Here is a 21,253-nt window from a genome sequence, read left to right as displayed (position 1 = left end):
GTCAGTTTTAAAGTGAATTTGACTTTTTGAACTCGTCCTCAGTTGCTGCTTTAGCAACCGCCGCAAGATACTTTAAAATGTAGTTGAGGCCTGGTGTTGACATTGTGTTGCTCAAACAGTGTGACCCGGTAGGAGGGCATCGCTGGGACGGACTGATTCACACATGATGCACTCATTCTCTTCAAGCTGCTAATAACCGATTCATTATATTTGTCATTATGGTAGAGCACACTTTTAATCAGTTCCTGTAAGGACTATTTATTTATTTATTTTTAGATTTTTGCATACCCCTTCCCAGCTTGACGGCAAAGTGGCTTCAGTCGGTCAGGAAGGTAAACATGTCACAGATAGCGGTGAAGGAGTGACAAACACGTGACTTTAACTGATCTCTAACTCTGAATGCTGTAACATTTTCAGCTTTTTTTTATTTATTTATTTTTTTTACATTTTATCTTGATAAAACCTCAAACCTCAATTTATTTAGTCTGGAACAAACTTCCAGAAAACAGCCAAAACAATGAGTTCCTTTTTATTAAGGCTAAAACTCCAGTTGCTTAGAGCTGCCTTTGATTCATAATTCAGTATGTTTTCTTGATGATGGCATTTGTAACATTTATTGCATTTTTAATTGGTAACTGAATTGTGTTTTTATGGTGCAGAAGTATCGATGCTGGATTGGACATCTAGTGATGCACACCTGCAAGGCTCCATCCATTACGATGCATTAAGTCATGGCCACAAAACCAAAGAGTCGAAGCAACTTGATATGTTATCTGACTTCTATAAAATATGGCTTCATTTGATTCTGATAAAATTGCAAATGTTTTAATAGAGCACTTAATAAAGCTCACTTCAGCCTAGGTGCTGAAATGAGCTATACAAATAAGGTTGACTAAATGCACAACTGCACGTTTGGGTTCTGCACAAAAAGAGAAAGATATGTGGTTTAATTATTTTTGACTCTACTTAGTTGGGGAAAACCACCCAGAAGAATTTATTCTATTCTCAACCTTAAGAACAGATTTAGCCAAATTTACCTATCCTGCTTTTAACTCTTAAGTAATTGGACAGATGTGGCCCTATTTACTATGAAAGAAAACAACAAATACTTTCTTACATTTTCCATTGTAAAACAATTTTAATTGGTAATAATTTTGCCCTTAATTACAAAAAGAAAGTTTCTGTCTGTATCAATGTTCTGTGCTGGCAGGGCCAAGTTTGAATGACTCTTCATATCCAATCCCGGGATACAAAAAATCTGTCAGGAGGCCACAAATGGGCCCCTGAGCCGCACTTTTGAACACCCCTTATATATCTAGTTAGTTAGTTAACCATGTGTTGCCACAAGGGGGCGACACCACTTAGTGTTCTTTACGTTTACTATGTTTATATGTCACTGTCTACACGAAGATATTATCAACTAAAGACGTACAGCGAGTCATACATCCCGCGCGCGCTCCCTCAGTTTTGTCACGTCACACATTTTCCAACAGAACCTGTTGAATGTCATACTCTACTTTCCTCACTGTTTGGCGTGAGCGCTTTGTTGTTGATTGAGTCGGGATTTAAATGAAGCGTGGAAAAGAGCGTGCGCGCGCGGCCACTTTCGCTCGGTCACCTCACCCCGCCTCCCCCCGTTATTTCTGGTTGGATCTTTGAACCTCATCCACCTCAGAGAGCAGGGACTCATCCTACCGAGCTGCTCAAACCGCACGAGGAGCCCGTCGAAATAAAGTCATCACGAGAGAGGAGGGGGGAAAATCTCAGCAAAACTTTATGGCTCAAACTCCACGGACGTCGTGATTTTTACGGGGCTGATTTAAATGCTCTCGCGGCGGCTGTTGTAGTGGGTTTTATTCTCGGGAGAAATTGCACTCCGGAAAAACAAAAAGAGTTGAGATGTTTGATGTGAAGTGGCTCACCGCGTGCGCTCTGGCGTTGAGTGCGGTCACCCACGGCGTTGAGGTGGCTGGGCGGAATGGACAGGAATTTCTGGAGAATATTTTACACTTTTATGGTGAGAATAAATCAATTACGACAGAGAAGCTCGAAGATATGCTGCTGTTGATCTCAGCCAGAAGGTCTGAATCAATAAGTGAAGGAAATCCGCTGGAAAGCAAAGAGGTGTGTATTCCTTCACTTTTGTGAACAGTTTTGAGTCTTTTTCATTAATTTTCTTTTCTTTTATTTGTAGAAATACATTTATTTATGGTTGTCAGGGAACATTTCACATGTTCCCATTTTTATTTTCCTTGTGAATATGATTAATTATTCTCCTATGGCAGCTTTACAGCTGGATGGACTTAGCTCCACCCTCGAGACGCAGCTCCCCTGCAGTTTCAAAGTTTCCAAGCTTTTGCCTCACATAGCAGCCTGACTCCCTCACTCAGCTCCTTCAGACTAGCCAGCAGCAATTAGCAATCATCTGTGGAACTTTGCATCTGCTGACCTCATTTTAGGAGCTACTTCTCAGTGCAACGCTGGTTTAAAAAAAAACCAAAAAAAAAAAACCATTGCTTAAGGGTTAATAGAGGAGCCATGTTGTGATGACTTTCTGAAGATGCAGTTTCAGAAAGAGCAGGAGTCTCTTAAAGAGACAGAGGCCCAATTTCAAGGCATTAAATTACAAAGTAAAATTTCTTTTATCTCATATTTGATATATAGTTTTATACCAACTGAAGGTTGCAGTTATTTGATTGTGCTATAAAATGGCGCTACATGCCTGGAAAACACATAATACTGCCCCTTTAATTATTATTATTAAGGAGCTTGATGAATTGTTGAGCTTAAACAAATAGAGAGCACAATAAGGAAAGAACATTATGTTGAAATATTGACCATCACAAACCGCTGATCTCATTAGTAAAGTTTATTTAATGGTAAAAATGAGAAAATACTTTTTTATGTTTTTTTTTTCGTTTTCCCCCAAAACAGCTAAAGTTGTAAAAGAAAAATGTTTATGAAACCTACGCATCTTCAGAGACTATTTTTAAACTCTGTCCATGTCTATGTGTAATAACAATTAAACTTTATGGTGCAATATAATGTCAATCGGAGCATCCAGGTGGAAAGAGAAACTCTCCAAACAGCAAAACACCAGAAGCATGGAAGAAATGAATCTAATATCCTCTGTGTGCCCCTCAGTGTCCCTCAGCGGAGCAGATTTTGTCCCACTTTGGCTTCGGTAACGTCACTGAGCTGACCGTGGGACACCTGGGGCGGATCTGTCCCGCCGTGTTGACCCAGGTGCTGCTGCCCTCCTGCCCCTACGTCAACCCGATAACTGTGCCCTCTGTCGACTACTCCGGTGAGCTGCTGCGTTTCAACACCTGTTGGACTTCTTAATAAGGCGAGATTAGATAGGCGGTTTATTGCCTTAAATTAGAAATGTGGCAACATTTTCAGCCACAGTGACTCGGATCCCTTTTTAAAGGTTACTGAGGTTTTTCTTTGTGTAAATGAAAATGGGAGGGTCAGGCAGAATGCATCACAAGTAGCATTTTTCCTACATGATCTCAACTCTAGTTCTATAAAAAGGTCAGAGTCAGAAATTATATTAGTTATAGTTACATACTGGTTCTGCAACAGGTTGTTGGAAATCTGCCCTAATTTCCTGTCCCACCTGTCAGGGCCGGATTTAGAGGGAAAAAAGGCCCCTGGGGTGGAGCCAGTGTTGGTGCCCAATCCCTCCCCAAAAATTAAAATATATATTTCACTCATGTAAATTACAGAACGTTAACAGGTAGGTCGACAAATTAGCAGGTACAAGTTGATGGATGGATGCTTGGTTAAAAATATCTAGCAGATAGCTCCAGGTTGGTCCAGAAAGATGTGCTGCAACTTTATAATTTTTATATTTGAGTGTTGTTTAGATAAAAGAAAAAAAAGAGTTTAATATGCAGCACAAAAAACAAACAAAAAAAATTGGGGGTGCCCCTCAAAACTTGACTCCCTGGGTTACCGCCCTTGTAAGCCCTTTCTAAAGTCTGGCCAAATTGCCGGCAGACTGTCATTATTAGTGTTTGTATTATTTTGTCCCTCTTGGTGAAACAGATGCATTTATACCACCTTGAACTTTTCAACACTTTGTCATTAAACAACCAACAAACTTCAAGTAAAAATATCACATGGGTTTGTATTCAACCACCTTTTGGGGAGAGAGTTACCAGTTTATTCAGAGCTAAGTTATCTAACTTAAATTTATATCACTTAAAAAAAAAATTCTTCTTCTTGAGTCTTATTATTAGTTTTGACGTCTCATGACGGCGTCCGTCATCCCACTGCGTTCTGTCTCTATTAACGTCCGTCATTGATTGTGGCGTGATTCCAGCAGTAAGCGCCGCCGCAGCCTGACTCATGGAGCCACTGACCTGCCAACCCGGTTCCCCCTCTGAGCCGCTGACACAGATATGGCTCGTCCCCGACTTTCCTCTACTGGCTTGAAAAGAATTTACCCTCTCCAAATAAAACTGCGTTCATTAACCTTTTCAGATTTCCTTTCAAATAAAAGAGCCAACTGTGACAAGTTCAGTCTACAAATTTATCCTTGATGTCTGAAAACTGTTGTCTCTGTAGGAGTGGAGTTGTAAATGACTCTTCCAGCCGCGAGTTGAGTCATTTCTGTAGGAACTACTGGGGGTTTTCTCCAGCTTCCTGTTTGCTTGGTGAAGGCGTTGTGGTTGCAGCCTTGCTATGCTTGTTCTGTTACTCACATGACATGGTGTTTTTAAGCCACCTTTTGCATCTGATATTAGCAATTAGCGCTTTGCTAACCACAGACTGTCAACATTTTGAAACAGAAAGAAAATAACCAATGTCAGATGCTCAAAAAGACAAAATAGAGCAACTTGGCCTTCATTAAGCATCCCTATCAGATGTTGTTTTATCAAATAAATTCAATAATTGTTTGCTAAATTCCAATGTTTTGTTCAACGTTGTGACAGTGTGGGGTTATGGATTTCTGGCTGTTACCATCATCAACCTGGCGTCCCTTCTTGGTCTGCTGCTGATCCCCTTCACCAAGAAGCCTTATTTCCCCCAAGTGTTGACTTACTTTATAGGCCTGGCCATCGGGACTCTCTTTTCCAATGCTGTGCTTCAGCTCATACCAGAGGTCAGTAAAGATTTGGAGGTGCCATTTTGTTTTGTTTTTTTTACTTTTTTATTGGGTCAAAAAATTCAAAATTTAAGTAGATTTTTGTTGCTTTTGTAATAGAGTCGAATAACAAATAATCAAGTCGAGAACACCTGGTTTCTCAACCACTAAAAAGCTCTGTTTTGTTTTTCCTTCACAGGCTCTGGGCTTTGATCCTAAAGTAGATAACTACGTGGCAAAGGCAGTTGGCATATTTGGAGGATTTTACCTTTTATTTTTTGTGGAAAAAATACTGAAAATGTTCCTCGGGATTGGCCTTGAGGTGAGCTGTGTAGAAAGTGAATTTGTTCACTCTCTCTTTTATAAGTGATACTCTGTTCCTAAACAAGCCCACAGTGTATAGTGTTTTACTTCATTTAATTATTTTGTACTACAATATAGAAATAATAGCACATTTTGCTTAAGATTTAAATTTGTATAAAACTTATATTAAGCAAGCTCAAAGCCATACCTGGTTACATTTAAGCCACTGATGATGATAATACATTTATCTCTGCATTCTATACACTTCTATTCAAAGTTAATAATTAATTTGAAGCAGATTTTCCCCCAAATCTTTATTTTTAATTGTGCGTTTAGCATTAGCATGTTAGCAAATGACTCATGCTAGTATTCCTCACTTAGTAGAGTAGCTTCCTTTCAATCAACAGTTTTTAGTAATACAAATTTCCATTGGAGTGTCCACTTTATGGTGTATAAAGGACATAAACATAGCAAATGCAGCATCATGCTAACTAGCTTATGAACTGCTCATTGGATTTGCTACGTCATCTTAGATTTTGGATTTTTCTTTGGGAGCTTGCTAGATTAGAAAGATTTTGCTTAAATATCAGACTAATTTTTCCTTATGCAAACTGATAATTGACAAAATTAGTAACTTTTAAGGTTTGAGTTTAGTGTCTAAAGGAGAAAGTTGTGGGTGGGAGGGAGAACCGTTTGAGGAGAAAAAACAGAATTTGGCTTTAACTGAAAATGACAGAGGGTTTCTACTGTCTCACAGTTGGACATTTTTACTTTACGGCACAAAAACAGAAAAGGTAAATTATTTCAATGAGAGCAACTCCATTAAGCACTGAACTATAGTGGCATCATGTGAGCATAAAGGGGAAAATTTGCTAGCATCCTGCAACATTTAGCAACTGCTTTAGGGTAACCGAGCAACAAGTAGGGGAAAAGGTGTGCTGCGCTATTACGTAGGGCCTAGAACTTTCTCTGGCATCTGATTAAAATTACTGTAAACTTCAGGAGTTATACATCAGAAAATGTTAGCTGTTTTGAAATTGTAGCTTTCCCACCAACTTCTTTGGAAGTAGTTGAGGCCAGTAACTGCATCTCCATGCCTTTGAAAGCACTTCATCCTGCTTACTACTCAGGGTGAATTGTGAAAAATAGTGTTTGAGTTATTATTTCAAGAGAGAAATTTAAAATACTTAAGTGTTTCAATCCAGTAAAGCCAGTGATGTTGATCTTTTAAAGCTCTAACCAAGCCTGGCTTATTGAACTTTAATATCATTTTTTCCCCATTTTTATGGTCTTGCTATGACTGTTTTTTTGATATAAACTTATTTTGGTTGTTGCCATGTAAAAAGCATAATGTCATTTTACATTAGTCATTTTTTACTGTTAAAATGTGTTTTTTATTTTTATTTTTTTTTTGTCTTTTTGGACGCTTTTATAACTTTCCTTCTCCAAAAAAATCCTCACCGATTAATTAGTTTTAAAGATCAGTGAACTCTGTCAGACTGACCTACATTAATTGGCTTGACCTCAACCTTGTAATCCATTTTTTTTATTATTATTTCTTTGATGCCAGTGTGAACCTCAGATGTGAAGTTGTCTGTACTTTTACCTCTGACGAAGTCTTTCTGCTCATGTCAGATTAACCTAGACAACAACAGCCTCGTGCTCAGTTCCACATTATCTTATGAGTAGCTAGCTCCCTCCGGAGATAAGATTATAAAAACAGTTAGCTTTCCTGAACTGTTATCTGCAGGTGCCATGTGCTTGATAGGAAACTGCTGCTGAAGACGTTCCACTATCTCACCTGACAGGATTTAATCACTGGGATTAGGCTGTTTGTTCGACCCAATTAAACAGTGAAGATGGAGCAGGAGGAACCGCAGTGACACTTTCACCCCTTGCTTTTCAAAACACAGGACTTTTTTTTCTTTACTTTTATTTTAGTTTCCCTATACAAACATCAATGTTCCGCTTTCTCTTTGTTACCGATTCTTTAATTAACTCATCTGATGCTTTTCGTCTGTGTTTTCAGCACGGCCACAGCCACTTCACTCCCGCAGACCTGCCTCGGGAAAACAGCGTCCAGAACGGAGACGCTTGGGTGAAAGGCGACTCTGTGGTTTTGACCAACGTCGCCACCGTTTCCACGGATAAGAACAGTCCCGCCGTCGAGCCCCAACAGGTTCCGTCTGAAACGCGTGTCGTTTTTACTGAAAAGCAGTGATAAAACTGTTCTGTAGGTGAACAGGACTGATTAAAGTTTAGGAATTGAATGGGGAATATTATTACTCTTAGTCTGCCGTAAGATGCTCAAATAACATCCCATTTGTGGCTTGTTACTAGGGCAACAACTAGCGATTATAGTAGAAATCAATGAATCTATCGATTTGTTCTGACAATCGGTTATTCTGACAATGGATTATTCTGTTGATTAATCAGATTAAAAATGTGCCGCATTCTGCAGATTTTTCATTTAACCACTTCAGCCTTTTTATACAACCTTTGAAATACATAAATGACGAAAAAAAAAAGTACGTCTGCAGCTAAAACGATACTTAAAACCATGTGAAAAGCTCAGTGCTTCCTGCTTGACTTTGCATCAATACAGTGAAGAGCTAATATGTTGTTCTTTTTTCCCCCAACTAATAATTGGATGGCAGAAGGTGTCTAATAGGGATATTTGAATGGATTTTTTTTTGTGCAATTTTGGCTTACCCCTCTGAGTATGTCGCTCTTTCAGCATTTCTGTCTCTTTTTTTTTTTTTGAGTCTGTATACACCAGCTAGCGATTAATCAATTACTAAATTACTTGACAATTATTCCAATAATCTGATTCATCGTTTCAGCCCAACTTGTTACCTTTAAAAAGACTGGTTGATGGGACTCCTTTGTTTCCTCATCTTGGCTGATGTCTTAAGTGTTTCTGGAAGGCTTTCTAGAAGATTTAGCAGTGTGTTTATGGGACCAGCAAGTTCAAAAACAAGTGGGGTAGGGGCGCCGCCACGCTACTCTCATCTCCAATGGCCAGGGACTTTAATTAGTCGGATTGACAGGATGGAAAACTTTAGCGGGTTTGAAACGTGCACTTTGAAACCTTGGTTTTCCTCGTATCAGGAACTGGCCCACATCTAAGAGGGAGACATTTATGAAGCTTTTACCACAGATAAGTGCAGGTCAGAGATTAATAAGGTTAATAAATTACAGTGATTTGTCTGTTAACACATTGCTTCTGGTTTGAAAGGTATGTGAAAACTAAACAAACACGAAAGAAAATGATCAAGGAGGAGAAACTAAGCTGTGAGGAATCCGATCCCCCATCATGGTAAAGGGGACCCATTGTCCGACTTTTACACAAAGAGCCCTTGTTGGTCCATGGCCGGTATAAGCTTCTTTTTGTCTCTTCAGAGGGACTTCAAGCAAATGCCAAGAAATCTGTTTGTGTCTGTGCATTCTCCGACTTCCTGCTAGCAACACCCGAGCCATTATTTTTCTAATTAAAGAGATCTGTTGCAAATTGTTAAGTGCAGAATAATCAGTAAGGACAATTCAAGTAATCAATCTTTTTTTTTCTTTCTTTTTTTTCCCTCTCTAACAAGTTAGAGGAACAGCAGTAGGCAGTGATCCAGGACTCCTGGAAATCATTCTTTGACTGTTTCTTTATTTTCTGGTTGAAGCGGACTTTGGCGTTTGAGCTTTGTCATTGATTCCATATGTTTGCTTTGACATGACCAAACACAGGCGCTGGCTGCATGCCTTTTAACCCTCGTGTCGCCGTTCCAGGACGCCCAGGTGTCGGAAGTGATGTGTCACTGGCTGCGCGGGAAGCGCATCACCAGCATCAAGACGGTGGCCTGGATGATATCTCTGAGCGACGCTGTGCACAACTTCATTGATGGTCTGGTCATCGGCGCATCGTTCACCGTGTCCGTTCTGGCGGGGTTCAGCACGTCCACCGCCATTGTTTGTGAGGAGTTTCCCCATGAGCTGGGTGAGTGACACTGATCCAATGTCACACTGTGATCAGTCATGTGGCAGTGTGCGATGCCTTTGGTTTTACCACTCATTACTCTATTCCGCCAAAACAGAATCTAGTGCGCCCACATTCAAACCCAACTGATGACTCTTCAGTCTGTCATCTGAAAACGCATGTCGTGGTTGCTCAGTCGACCTGACAGGCCCTGCAAGAGAGGTGGCTAAGAGGTCCATACAACATGTCAATGAGTGAAAGATGATGTAGTCAAATAATCCGGTAGACTGTTCAATTGGGGACCAAAATTAAAGCATTTGTTACATTTTCAGCTGCTGCTGTTTGCTTCTCACACAACAAACCAAACCCTCTAAAAACACATGCTTACCCCCCTCGGATGTTCTGGTGATGCACCAAGAACCACTGAAGAAAAAGACACAAAATCCTCTGAAGAAAACACTGAGTGCAACTTCTTTCTTTATAAAATCTAAACAACAATAGAGTGGTGTCAAATCTTTAGCGTTTGTAAGATTTCTGTTTTGTCGTCGGTAAAATGCCACGAGCCATTTTTCCCGCTGGCAAGTTTGTCTTCATATTTACCCAGAGTGCCCTGTGCTGTAGTCCTCTTCCTGCTTTTGGAGCGGTCTCCGGTCCGCTTGGTGTTCACATATGCATTCGAACTGTGTCCAAGTTCACTTCAACCAAACAGGAACCTACTAGGTTTGTAGGCGGACCATAGTTTGCTTTTCTGGTCCACATCGGATTTTGATTGTGCATCTACAATCGAAGACGTAGATATCTCTGCAAATGACCCTGACTTTCTAGGCATACGGATTAGAGTTTGATTAAAGCAGAATAAACAGTTCTGGTGTGAATGCACCCTACAACTGAACTTTCTGGACTGCACTCAGTGTGGCGGAAGTCCGAAACCACACATCACCCACCGCATCCCATGTTCAAGGTGTAGTGTGGTAGCACCATGAGGCTGTAGGGGTGCTTTCTTCAGCAAGGATAGGGAAAACTGGTCACAGGGGATCAGAAAACACGTATTGTTAAACCCCATTCACCTCTTACGACCCTTGTCGTAAGACAACAACAAGGGTCGTTGTCCTAAGACAACGACCCTTCACTCCAGAACTACAATGGATCAATTTGGATAAAAGTAAGGTTTCTGTGCTAGAATTTCCCAGTTAAAATCCAGAACAGACTCAGAAAAACAGTGTTCACAGTTGCTCTCCATCCAATTTGACTTTACTTGAGTTGGAAAAACGTTCTCTCCCTATATGTGTAAGGCTAGAAGAGGCATACCAAAGAAGAGCTGTCGATCGAGGTGCGACAAAAAGTGACTCCACGAAGTATTGGCTTGGAAAGGAGGAATGCAGTCACCTGACTTCATATTTGTATCATTTGTCACTGTTTTGTGTAAATCGAGATCACTGGTGACAAAATGTCAGAGTTCACGGGTTGTGAATACATTTGCAGGGTAGAACACCATCCTCAGTTCTTTACAGTAGAATTTAGCCAATGGCTTGAGTTCAGAAGAAGCAGAGTTGTTCCTTAAGCTTTTTTTTTTTTTTGATGCAGCTGGTTTTAAATCAGTGTTTCCTTCTCTGCAGGCGACTTTGTTATCCTGCTGAATGCTGGAATGAGCGTCCCGCAGGCCGTTTTCTTCAACCTGCTGTCGGCAATGTCCTGTTATGTCGGCCTCGTGTTCGGCATCCTGCTTGGAAACAGCTTTGCCCCGAATCCTATCTTTGCCATCGCGGGAGGAATGTTCCTTTATATTGCACTAGCAGACATGGTGAGCTGTCCACCTGACCTTGTGATTTTAAACGTTTGTTTTAAGTTGTCCGGCACTTCAACCGACTGACTCCTACTTAGGAGAATGAAACTTGTGTCGTCTGAGCGTTTTGTTTTAATTGATTGCTTTCTTTAGCATTACTCTGCCAGCTGTTTCAGCTGGGAAAGCTCTTGCAACACACTCTGCTCATCAGTTCAGCCCAGATGCACTTGCTGGGGTCACCAGTGCAGCATATGCAAGCTAAAGATATAGCTGTTTCACCTCTGGCGGTCAGTGGAGACCGGTGTCGTATTAAGTAGAAAATATAGTCAATGTTAGACAGAAAAATAATTAACCAGAGACTTGGTATTCCGCAGAAATAAATATCTTATGAAGTTAAACTAAGCTAAACACATCAAACCTAGTGGTTAAAGCTTGTAATGTCGCCCCCAAGTGGCTAAATTCTAGACCTACAATGACCTCCAAAGCAAAATATGTTTAATTTTGACAGGACAAGCTGAATTAAAAAACAAAAAGAAGGTAAAAAGATATCTCTGGAAATTTTTGCAAGATGAGACACATTTGGTTTGATTTCAGATTCATAAATATTAATCACTCACATGATGTGGAAAAGAGGCCTAAAAAAGACATTTTGACTAGAGGTAAAAAGGTGAAGGAGCTGCTCCTTACATTGTACACCGTATCTTTTCAGGAAGCTCGTTGATATTAGAAAACTCCTAACAGGTTTTTCTACAGCTGAACCATTAGTTTACATACACCTAATAAAAAGACACAAACACTTTTTTTTCTCAGTCTGAGGTTAAGTCAGACCAAACATCTCTTGGTGTGGCTCAATCAGAATTGCCAACATTATTTCTATTTGCTCAATGCCACAATAGTGAGAGAATATGTCAGATCCTTCTTTTTTTATTAATGTCTTCAAAATCAGAAATTTACACAATTTTTTTTTCAGTATTCATTGGCGCTGTCTTTGATCTTTACGACTTGGATTAAATCTCTTAGGTTTCCTTCTACAAGCTTCTTGCAATTGTTTGCTGGAGATCCTTTCTCATTATTGTCATTTAACAGATGGTAATAATTTTGGTGATTCTAACTGACCCAAAACTAGAGTAGTTTGAGTTGCCATAACTTCAGTATGTGTCATTTTTGTTTTCTTTTTGGTTTCAACTGGCTGTTTTGTCCAATATCATTCGGTTATAAGTATAATTTCACGTTTCTCCTCCATTGCAGTTTCCAGAAATGGACAGTATAGCAAAGGAACAACAAAAAACTTCAAGCAAGATCGTCTTCTTTCTGATCCAGAACGCCGGGCTGCTCACCGGCTTCGCCATCATTCTGCTGATCACCATGTTTGCTGGGAACATAAACCTGGGATAGGAGAGGAAAACAAACATCCTCACACTGTGCCTTTTTTTTGTTTGTTTCTGCTCACACACAGGTTGGACTGAGTGTGAACGTAAAATGAATGTACAGACTAAACCAAGTGTTGAATGTGTGTTGAGCTTTTATACTTTTTTTTTTGGACTATCAATCTAGTGAAATTTTTTCTCCATAAGAAGGGAATTTTTATACAATCAACATGTAAAAAAAAAATCAAGAACATTTATCTTAAAGAAACAATAAATTATTTTTAGTCTTCAAATGTGAAATGGTTTCCATTTACCTAAAGTGTGTTGCATACAATTGAATAAAAACTGATGATTTTTAGCTTTGCTTCATGCAGTTTTTTAAACTCTATTCTGAAACAACTTGTGCATTACTGTTTATTTGAGTCTTGTTTTCTTGCTCCCAAAACTTTCAAAGGTATATTTTGTTTATTCTTATGCACATTTTTGAATATATTGATTTTTTTGGGACTCTTGAAAATGATCAAAGTGTACGTGAACATACTTTTCTATATAAAATAATGTCTATGGTTGATGAATTGTTTATGCACACAGTATACGCTCTCTTCAGTACAAAAATCATGGAACTGAAATGAACAATATCTTCTAATCAAAGGAAGAACAGCCTCTACAAAATTATTAAGCTTTTAATATATATATGCATGGGTGAAAGTAGTTTTAAATTTTTGGGGGTACTATGACATATATATAGCTTCTTTGTGTGCTTTGGAGTTTCTGTGTTGATGAATTTTTTTTGTGAAGCGATAAAAGCTGGTAGCTCTTGAATTGCTACAAAATAAAGCTGTATTTCCTCCCTCAGCCCACTGGCTGCAATGTTGACACCTTGAGATGCCATGAGACCTAAATTCTGAACATCATGGCATGGAGTGATCCTAGTTTTTCATGTCTGGCATATAACCATTAATTTTAGCTTTTAAACTATTGATTCTGTGTCCAGACGGTAATAATCAGTAGCCCAACATCATGACCTGTTTGTTCTGAAGATCCTGCAGCTTCCACTTCTCTTCCTAACATGGCGCTTCCTCACCCTGACTCTCATACTGATAGGAGGAACCACAGAGCTCTGTTAGGTTAAAGCTCATCTTCTGAAGATGGGATATTTTTCCTCCAACATGTTCCAGAGGAATCACCTCAAACCAGATGTTGGACTGGATTTTATTTCAATGTCATTTGTGAATGTTAGCTTCTGATTTTCAAAAGTGGAGCTATAATGGTTGAAAAAGGTTATTATTTTGGAGAAAATCTCATCAACATCAATATTTCCACTAAATAAGAGGCAAAACAAATTTGTTTGATAAAGGAAAAGCCTCTCGGACTCTGAGCTCAAAGCACCAAACAATTTTTTATGTCAGTGTCTGCTCAAGGGTTTGTCTCCCCCTTTTGTTTTGGGCTCTTCAGAGCCCAACAGGGGGATGTTGAGATGCTTTACCAGGTCGAGAAAGAGTCACATGTTGTTAGACAAAGGACCCATTGTAAAGAGTTACATTTTTGATTCTGTTAGACACTAAGGCCCATTTCTCAGAAAAACAGAAACTTATCAGGCCACAGAGACATGGTGTGATTTCAGGGAGTGTCTTCAGTCCATATAGTCAGCTACCCTCGTCCTTCGCCTCAGACGCTGCACAGACTTTTTTTGAAACTCTTCTCGAATGTAATAGTAAAAACGTCTCCTTTCAGCGCTGAAAGTGAATAAAATAAGTAAAGTCTGAATGCTTTTGTTAGCTGATTTTATGCTCCATGTGTCAATACAAATTATGATTCATCGATTAAGATTTCCATTCTCAACATATGTAAAAAAAGAAAACCATAGAAACATATTTTATAAAATGCATAAATATATGCAAATGCAAATATATGTCAGTTATGACATCACTCTCTCTGTGATATAATATCATTCTCTTTTGTTATGACATCATAAAACAGTCTCTAAGTACTTCAACTTTCCCAAGATCTTTCATTCGAGCTCTGAAGAAAGACTGGAGACTTTTAAAACTTGTAACATGGAGAATCCGGAGTTTATTGAGGACCTTGAAGAATTTTATATTAGGGTTCAAAGAAGGAGGTTAGAATATTTAAATTCTAGGTGAAATTGCAGGACTGATGAAAAAACTTAAAAGATCTTACAATTTAAATGCATCAGATGAAGATGAAATAGTGGAAGCTATTCTTCAAAATTTTAATCAAGAGCAGCAGCGTCCAAGCTGGAGTATGTGGGGCTTTTTATCTAATTGTGGAGAGTCGTTTATGAGCGGGTTGAGTTTTGGCCTGGGTTTTGGGGCAGCTGCAGGCATTGTTCTGATTGTATGTACAAAACTCCTGTCCTAAACTGTTCTGTCCTCTTCTGAATCTGGATGGAGCTTGAGGGAGGGGTCCCCGTCGACCTCATCTTCAGTTGCAGAACCTGGCTCTTGGGACGTGGAATGTCTCCTCTCTGGGAGAGATTGGGAGAGGGGTTCCTGCCTCAAGTGGAGGAGTTTAAGTATCTGGAGATCTTGTTCACAAATGAGGGAGAAAGGGAGCAGCAGATCGACAGGCGGATTGGGGCAGTGTCTGCTGTGAAGCAGGCCCTGTACCGGTCTGTAGTGGTGAAAAGAGAGCCAAGTCAAACAGAGACAGCTCTCGATTTACCAGTCGATCTACGTTCCCACCTCATCTGTAGTCATGAGGGTCATGACCAAAAGAACAAGATCACAGATACAAGCGACCAAAATGGGTTTCCTCTGCAGGGTGTCTGGGCTCGACCTTAGAAATAGGGTGAGAAGCTCCAACATCTGAAGCTGCTGCCCCATGACCCAGAAACAGCGGCGGAGGAAAATGGACGGATGGACAGAGGTTTTTGTTATCATGCAGTTTCTAAGGGCTCGGCATGTAAGAGGATGAGGACGTTCTACAAACAATTCTACAGATGATTTTACACTTTCACTTCTTTTGCATGACCTGTGGAGGTCAAGTTTTATTCACCAGTTAGTTGTTTTCTCTGTTTAATTCCCTGAAATTGATTCACTTACCTGGGGATTATACTGTTTCTTCGGTGGAAACTGAAATCCCGGGTACGCCTCGCTGGAGGAGAAAGGTTACTACTTATCTGACAAAATGAATACAAACACAATAGAAGAAAAGACTAAATAGATTCCTCAAAGTGAGGTCCTTACCTTGGTCCTTGGGACTTTCTGTTTGGAAGCCATAAGGCTACTGGGTCTTTTGGACCTTCTTTACTGGCATGAAGAGAAAACGACGTTACTCACCTTGAATGTATTGATTCTTTTTGTAATGGACAACCAGGTTGTTTACCTGTAATTTTGGGTTTTGTTTGGTTACCTGCAGCATCCCCTGAATTGGGTGGTTCATTTGGAGGTACTGGTTCTAAAAAGTTTTAGATACTTTGATGGTAATGTGAACTGCACAGTGGCACAGTTGGTAGGTAGAGCTGTTGCCTTGCAGCAAGAAGGTTCTGGGTTCGATTCCCGGCCCAGGTCTTTTTGCATGGAGTTTGCATGTTCTCCCTGTGCATGCGTGGGTTTTCTCCGGGTATTCCGGCTTCCTCCCACAGTCCAAAAACATGACTGTTAGGTTAATTGGTCTCTCTAAATTGTCCCTAGGTGTGTGTGTGCATGGTTGTTTGTCCTGTCTGTCTCCTTGTTGCCTTGCGACAGACTGGTGACCTGTCCAGGGTGACCCTGCCTCTCGCCAGCAAGGACAAGGATGGATGGATAATTAATTATTAAGTTTGCATGTTCTCCCTGTGATGGGTTTTCTCCGGGTACTCCGGCTTCCTCCCATAGTCCAAAAGCATGATTGTCAGGTTAATTGGCCTCTCCAAATTCTCCCTATAGGTGTGAGTGTATGTGTGCATGGTTGTTTGTCCCGTCTGTCTCCGTGTTGCCTTGCGACAGACTGTCGACCTGTCCAGGGTGACACTGCCTCTCACCCGGAACGTTAGCTGGGGATAGGAACCAGCAAGGACAAGGATGTACAGAAGATGGATTGAACCAGGGGTGAAAGTAGTTTTAAATTCTTGGGGGTACTATGACAAAAAAAAAAAAAAAAAAATATATATATATATATATACAGAGCCTCTTTTTCAACAGTGGAGCTATAAAGTTTGAAAAAGGTTATTATTCTGGAGAAAGTCTAAATAAATATTTAGCCCACTAAATAAGAGGCAAAAAAAGTTTGATAAAGGAAAAGTTTCTCAGACTCTGAGCCTGACAGCACCAAACTATTTTTTATATTAGACAATTAATTTAATTTCTCATAATTATCGCGTAAGAAGACATTTGTTTGTTAAATACTTAGTGAAAAATATTTATCGTGTTTGATGTTTGTTGTAAATGACGTAAACTCACAAAGAACGAGGTAATTAGTCCAAGTTTGTCGTTTATTGAACGTTCAGAAACTACAGCGGCTGCGATGCGCCAAAACAAAGGAAAAAAACCTGAACAGGTGATCAACTCTAAACCACTTGCACATTTTTACTCTCCGTCTGTTTCTGTGTCATTTAAACCATGGCAACCTCCTGCGCTCCACAAGCCGACCAGAGATTATGTTAAAAACATAACATTCAGTCCGTTAGATATCGAGTTTGCAGACTTGATATTTATTTTGCGATCATTAATAAGCCTCTCTGAACACAGCGGTGGTTGATTAGTTCATTTTAAATTCCTGCTCTGTTATTTTGGTAATGGAACCGAAACCCACAGAATTGCGCAAAACCTTGTTGAAACAATAATTACTGAGATTATTATTGTTGTTGAGTCATTAATTTGAACACGTTTTGTTGATTTTTTTTTGCTGTTGTTCTTTGACAAAGTTACGAACGTTTTAAGCGAGTCAGAGGAGGACGTGCTGGTCTCAGCCTCCTGGCGGCGTTCAGTTTGTCACCTAATGCCGAGATCGACTCAAAACCTTCCGCGATCAACGTGTGGCAGCCCTGGTCTAGTAAAGCACTAAGAGTTCAGAAACAATATGAAATGGGAAAAAAAGCTATTTATCAACGGATTAAGTCGTGTTTTAGATTGTTCTTGAAAAACGAATCAGTCACGGCTGATTAGTGGGTGAATTCACGGCTGCACAGTGAACCCATTCATGTTTTACAGCAGACAGCCGCTCCCCTCTTGCTGTATGTTTCTACCCCTGGAATACCAAAATGTCTGGTTAGTTTGTTGTAGTGTACAAAACATAAAATGTATTTAGTTAATTTTTACAAAAGAAAATGGAAGAAATGTGTGTAAATAAATGTTTATTACTTTTTAAGGCTTAAACAGCAATGCATGTTTACTTAAAGTTCTAATTTGGGGGTTATTTGTACTTTTTCTTTATGTAGAATACATTTTTTGAACGACGTGTATTTAAAAAAAATTACTATAATGATAAAACACGGAGCATTAGAAACACCAGATAGTCACACAGCTTGACCTAAACTCCGGAACAAAACTAGTTTGTACCGCTTTTTGTGTTTTTACAACAAAACTGCCACTCACAACATGGCTCCCCCGTTGACGTAAGATCCGGAAAGTCCACTTCTCTGTCTATGGAAGCGCGCAGTTCACTTGGAGTAGACTTTGGCTGCAAGAGACCTTAAACACCATACTTGGGCATCACCATATAAGCAAGTACTTTGTGTTATCTTCCTTTGTTGCTTTTATCGTTCCTTTAAATCTCACTACGACGTTGCAGCTGCTGGATTAGCAATGATGCTAGCTACTGTGAGCTAATCTAACTTGTCATTTCTTAAAGGAAAAACCGTTTGCATAATCTGACTCGTGGTTTGACGAGGATTACGCAAATTTACGTGGAAAGTTAACATTACTTATTTTTGACTAGTTTACTAAAAATCTGGTTAGAAACCATCATGACCTCTTATGTGATCAGCATGAGGGATGTTGCTGGAGGTCATCATGGGTAAAATGCAATTTCAGTTTATATATTTAAATAATTGTACTCTTATCATTCGTCACACAGTGACGTCATATGGTCAATTCAGGCGCTATGAAAGCAACAAAGTAAATTTATTCAATTCTCTGTATTTGAGATGATGATGACACTATATCTAATTGCAAGGGAAAAGTTATGATTTCTGTTGACCTCTGGCACTCTAGCAACACACCATGTTAATGTAAATGCTAAACAATGTACAAACCTAAAGCCTTGACCAATTTGAATCCCATGCTGCAAGAAATTAAATAGCTAAGCTATCACTCAGTTTAACCAGCAGTTTTTTTCCTCAACTGCTGGTTGGAAAAAAAAGAAAGTTTTTGATTCCTTGAGAGATGGCAGTCAAATTCTCATCACAAGTGTGTTTACAGTAAGCATATTTTCAGGCAGGTAGTTTGTGGTCTGTCAGGTTATTGCTGCTCCTTCAGGTTTGTTATGGTGTGATGCACAGCAACAAGTGGGGAGGGGCAGCTGGTTAAAAGAAAGCCATTGCAGTTTCCCCTCGCTACGAACTGAATGCTGCTTTTCTGTGTTTGGTTCTGGTTCTGGGGATGCAGAGCAGACCAGAACCAGAAGACCTGTGTGGTCTGGAAGGTTGATACAATGACAACAGGTCTTGAATGTGTTGTGGTGCTAAGTCATTCAGTGATTTATAAGCCAACAGAAGTATTTAAAAGTTTATTTTCTGAGCTACAGGGAGCCAATGGAAGGACTATAGAACTGGGTTGATGTGTGCTAGCTTTCTAGTTTTAGTGAAAACGCTAGCAGCAACTTTACCCCTTTAACCTTACAAAGGCCGACTTTGTAACTGTCTTTATGTGTCTCTGAAGGTTCAGGTCAGGGTCCATCACTACACCCAGATTTCGCGTCTGATCGCTAGTCTCTAGCTGTAATAACTGAAGTCGTGTGCTGACTCTAGATCGTTCCTCTTTAGATCCAAAGATAATGTTTCTGTTCAGGCAGTTATGGCACGTCCATGCATTGATTTGTTCTGCGCCTCTACTGTGTTTGAATGGGTTCATGGTCACCTGATATCGTAATGCAGAGCTGTGTACAGGTGTAGTTATGGTAGCTAATTTTATTACTTGCTATTTTATGAGCTAGCAGGAGCATATTGATATTAAATAGGAGGAGACCCAGGATGAAACCCTGGGGTACCCCACATGCATTTACAAGTCATATAGTTTGCCACTTTTAAATTTTTTTTTTACCTTTCTGTTTTTCTGGACCAGCTGAGCCATGGCCAACTTTCAGATCCGAAAGTACCGGGATGAGGACTCTGAAACCGTCAAGGAGCTCTTCACCTCAGGGATGAATGAGCACCTGCCTTCGTCCTTCATGCACGTCCTGAAACAGCCGCTGACTCAGATGCTGCTCATGTGCACCTTCTGCTCGCTCATGACCACCTCCCAGTCCTTCCTGCTGCCCGTCCTGGCCGTCACCCTCCTCCTGGCCGGAGTCCGGCAGATGATCGTCTATATGTTCAACGGCTACATAGACGCGTCTTTGAAGAATGACCTCAACGACATCAGCGAGACCTACCTGCGGAAGAATAATTCGTGTTTCTGGGTGGCCGAAAGCGACGGTCGGGTGGTCGGGACGGTGGCGTGTCTCCCCGCCGAGACAGCACCTGGGTTTTTGGAGCTCAAGCGCATGTCGGTGCGCCGCAGTCACCGGGGGAAGGGAATCGCTAAGGCTCTGTGTCGGACAGTAGCGGATTTCACTAGGGAGAGAGGTTTCCCTGCCGTCATCCTTTTCACGTCTATGGTCGCTACCGATGCTCAAAAACTGTATGAACACATGGGTTATAAGAAGATGAGCCAGTTTCCTGTACCAGAGTTTTTTGCGAAAATCATCAACTTCACTCTGATTGAGTACAGACTCGATTTAGAGGAAGAGAAATAAAGCGAGTGAAACCGACAAACTCTTTAAAACGTCTTTGCAGTTAGTCTATTTCATCTTTTTTTGTGACTAGTTCAACTTCCGCTGTTACTGTCTAAACAACGCCCATTATGCAGCATGTTTTCTCCTACCGCTTTTGAGTTGTTTATCTACGCATTTAAAGATGTCAGTAAACAATAATCCCAGTAAGGAAGCCATATTTCTCTTTTTCTGATAATCTGCTGTTGTGCTGCCATATATGGACATGGTGGCTTCTGGTTGTTGATGTGAGTGTGTGCAGGTGCATGGGGAGGATCTGGGCCATGTGTGGGGTGTGGGGTGAGCAGTTTTTCATTGAAAATAATGTACAAATATGCTACATATTTCAGCTCCAATAAACATAATGGTAATCACTTGTTACCAAGTTCTGCAGGAACCTGCAAATAAACTGATTTAAATCAAATAAGGAATACCTGGCATTCATTAACGAGCCAATCTTTGGTGTTTGGAGTTTAAGGTAATTTAATGTAAAAGTGTAATTTACAGATGTAAACATTATTATATATAGAACCCGTTTGTTTTCAGAAGTCACCGGCGCACTTTCTGGGTCGAAACGTGTTAAGTTCTAGCAAAGGTGAAACAACTGGAAAGCTGCTTGACCCATCTGAACATCGAATATTCCGAATTATCAAAGAATAACTTTGATAACTGCATCAACGGTCATAAGCATAGAAGGAAGTTCCACTTGCTGCGTTCAAAGCGCCTCGGACATGACGCAGTGTTTACAGACAACCCTTTCTGAATTAATTTGTTTTTGTTGTAACGCCATGAAACTTTCAAAATCCTCCAGGCAACATTCATACAGACAG

At 40.2% G+C, this 21,253-nt stretch overlaps 2 protein-coding genes across 5 annotated transcripts; both read left to right on the top strand.

The window, feature by feature from the left end:
- The first annotated feature begins 81 nt into the window (after nucleotides 1-81).
- slc39a8 (solute carrier family 39 member 8) lies at nucleotides 82-13,362 on the top strand. Its single transcript, XM_008398845.3, has 8 exons — nucleotides 82-2,124; nucleotides 3,145-3,307; nucleotides 4,944-5,113; nucleotides 5,295-5,417; nucleotides 7,428-7,577; nucleotides 9,176-9,383; nucleotides 10,979-11,163; nucleotides 12,394-13,362. The coding sequence occupies exons 1-8, from the start codon at nucleotides 1,900-1,902 to the stop codon at nucleotides 12,538-12,540; spliced, it is 1,371 nt and encodes a 456-aa protein (XP_008397067.1). The 5' UTR covers nucleotides 82-1,899; the 3' UTR covers nucleotides 12,541-13,362.
- A 1,176-nt stretch (nucleotides 13,363-14,538) lies between these two features.
- On the top strand, nucleotides 14,539-20,850 carry LOC103458195 (putative N-acetyltransferase camello). 4 transcript variants are annotated; one of them, XM_008398843.2, is made up of 2 exons: nucleotides 14,539-14,631; nucleotides 19,736-20,850. In XM_008398843.2, exon 2 carries the CDS (start codon nucleotides 19,743-19,745, stop codon nucleotides 20,406-20,408), a length of 666 nt encoding a protein of 221 aa, XP_008397065.1. In that variant the 5' UTR covers nucleotides 14,539-14,631; nucleotides 19,736-19,742; the 3' UTR covers nucleotides 20,409-20,850. The 4 variants fall into 4 exon arrangements, with proteins under 4 accessions (XP_008397065.1, XP_081459041.1, XP_008397064.1 ...); XM_081602915.1 differs by lacking the exon at nucleotides 14,539-14,631 and adding an exon at nucleotides 16,976-17,012; XM_008398842.3 differs by lacking the exon at nucleotides 14,539-14,631 and adding an exon at nucleotides 18,024-18,181.
- The last annotated feature ends 403 nt before the right edge of the window (nucleotides 20,851-21,253 follow it).

Source organism: Poecilia reticulata, chromosome 22 (genome assembly GCF_904066995.2).
Source record: "Poecilia reticulata chromosome 22, P_reticulata-male-v2, whole genome shotgun sequence".
Classification (NCBI taxonomy): domain Eukaryota; kingdom Metazoa; phylum Chordata; class Actinopteri; order Cyprinodontiformes; family Poeciliidae; genus Poecilia; species Poecilia reticulata.
This window is presented reverse-complemented; position numbering and strand designations above follow the sequence as displayed.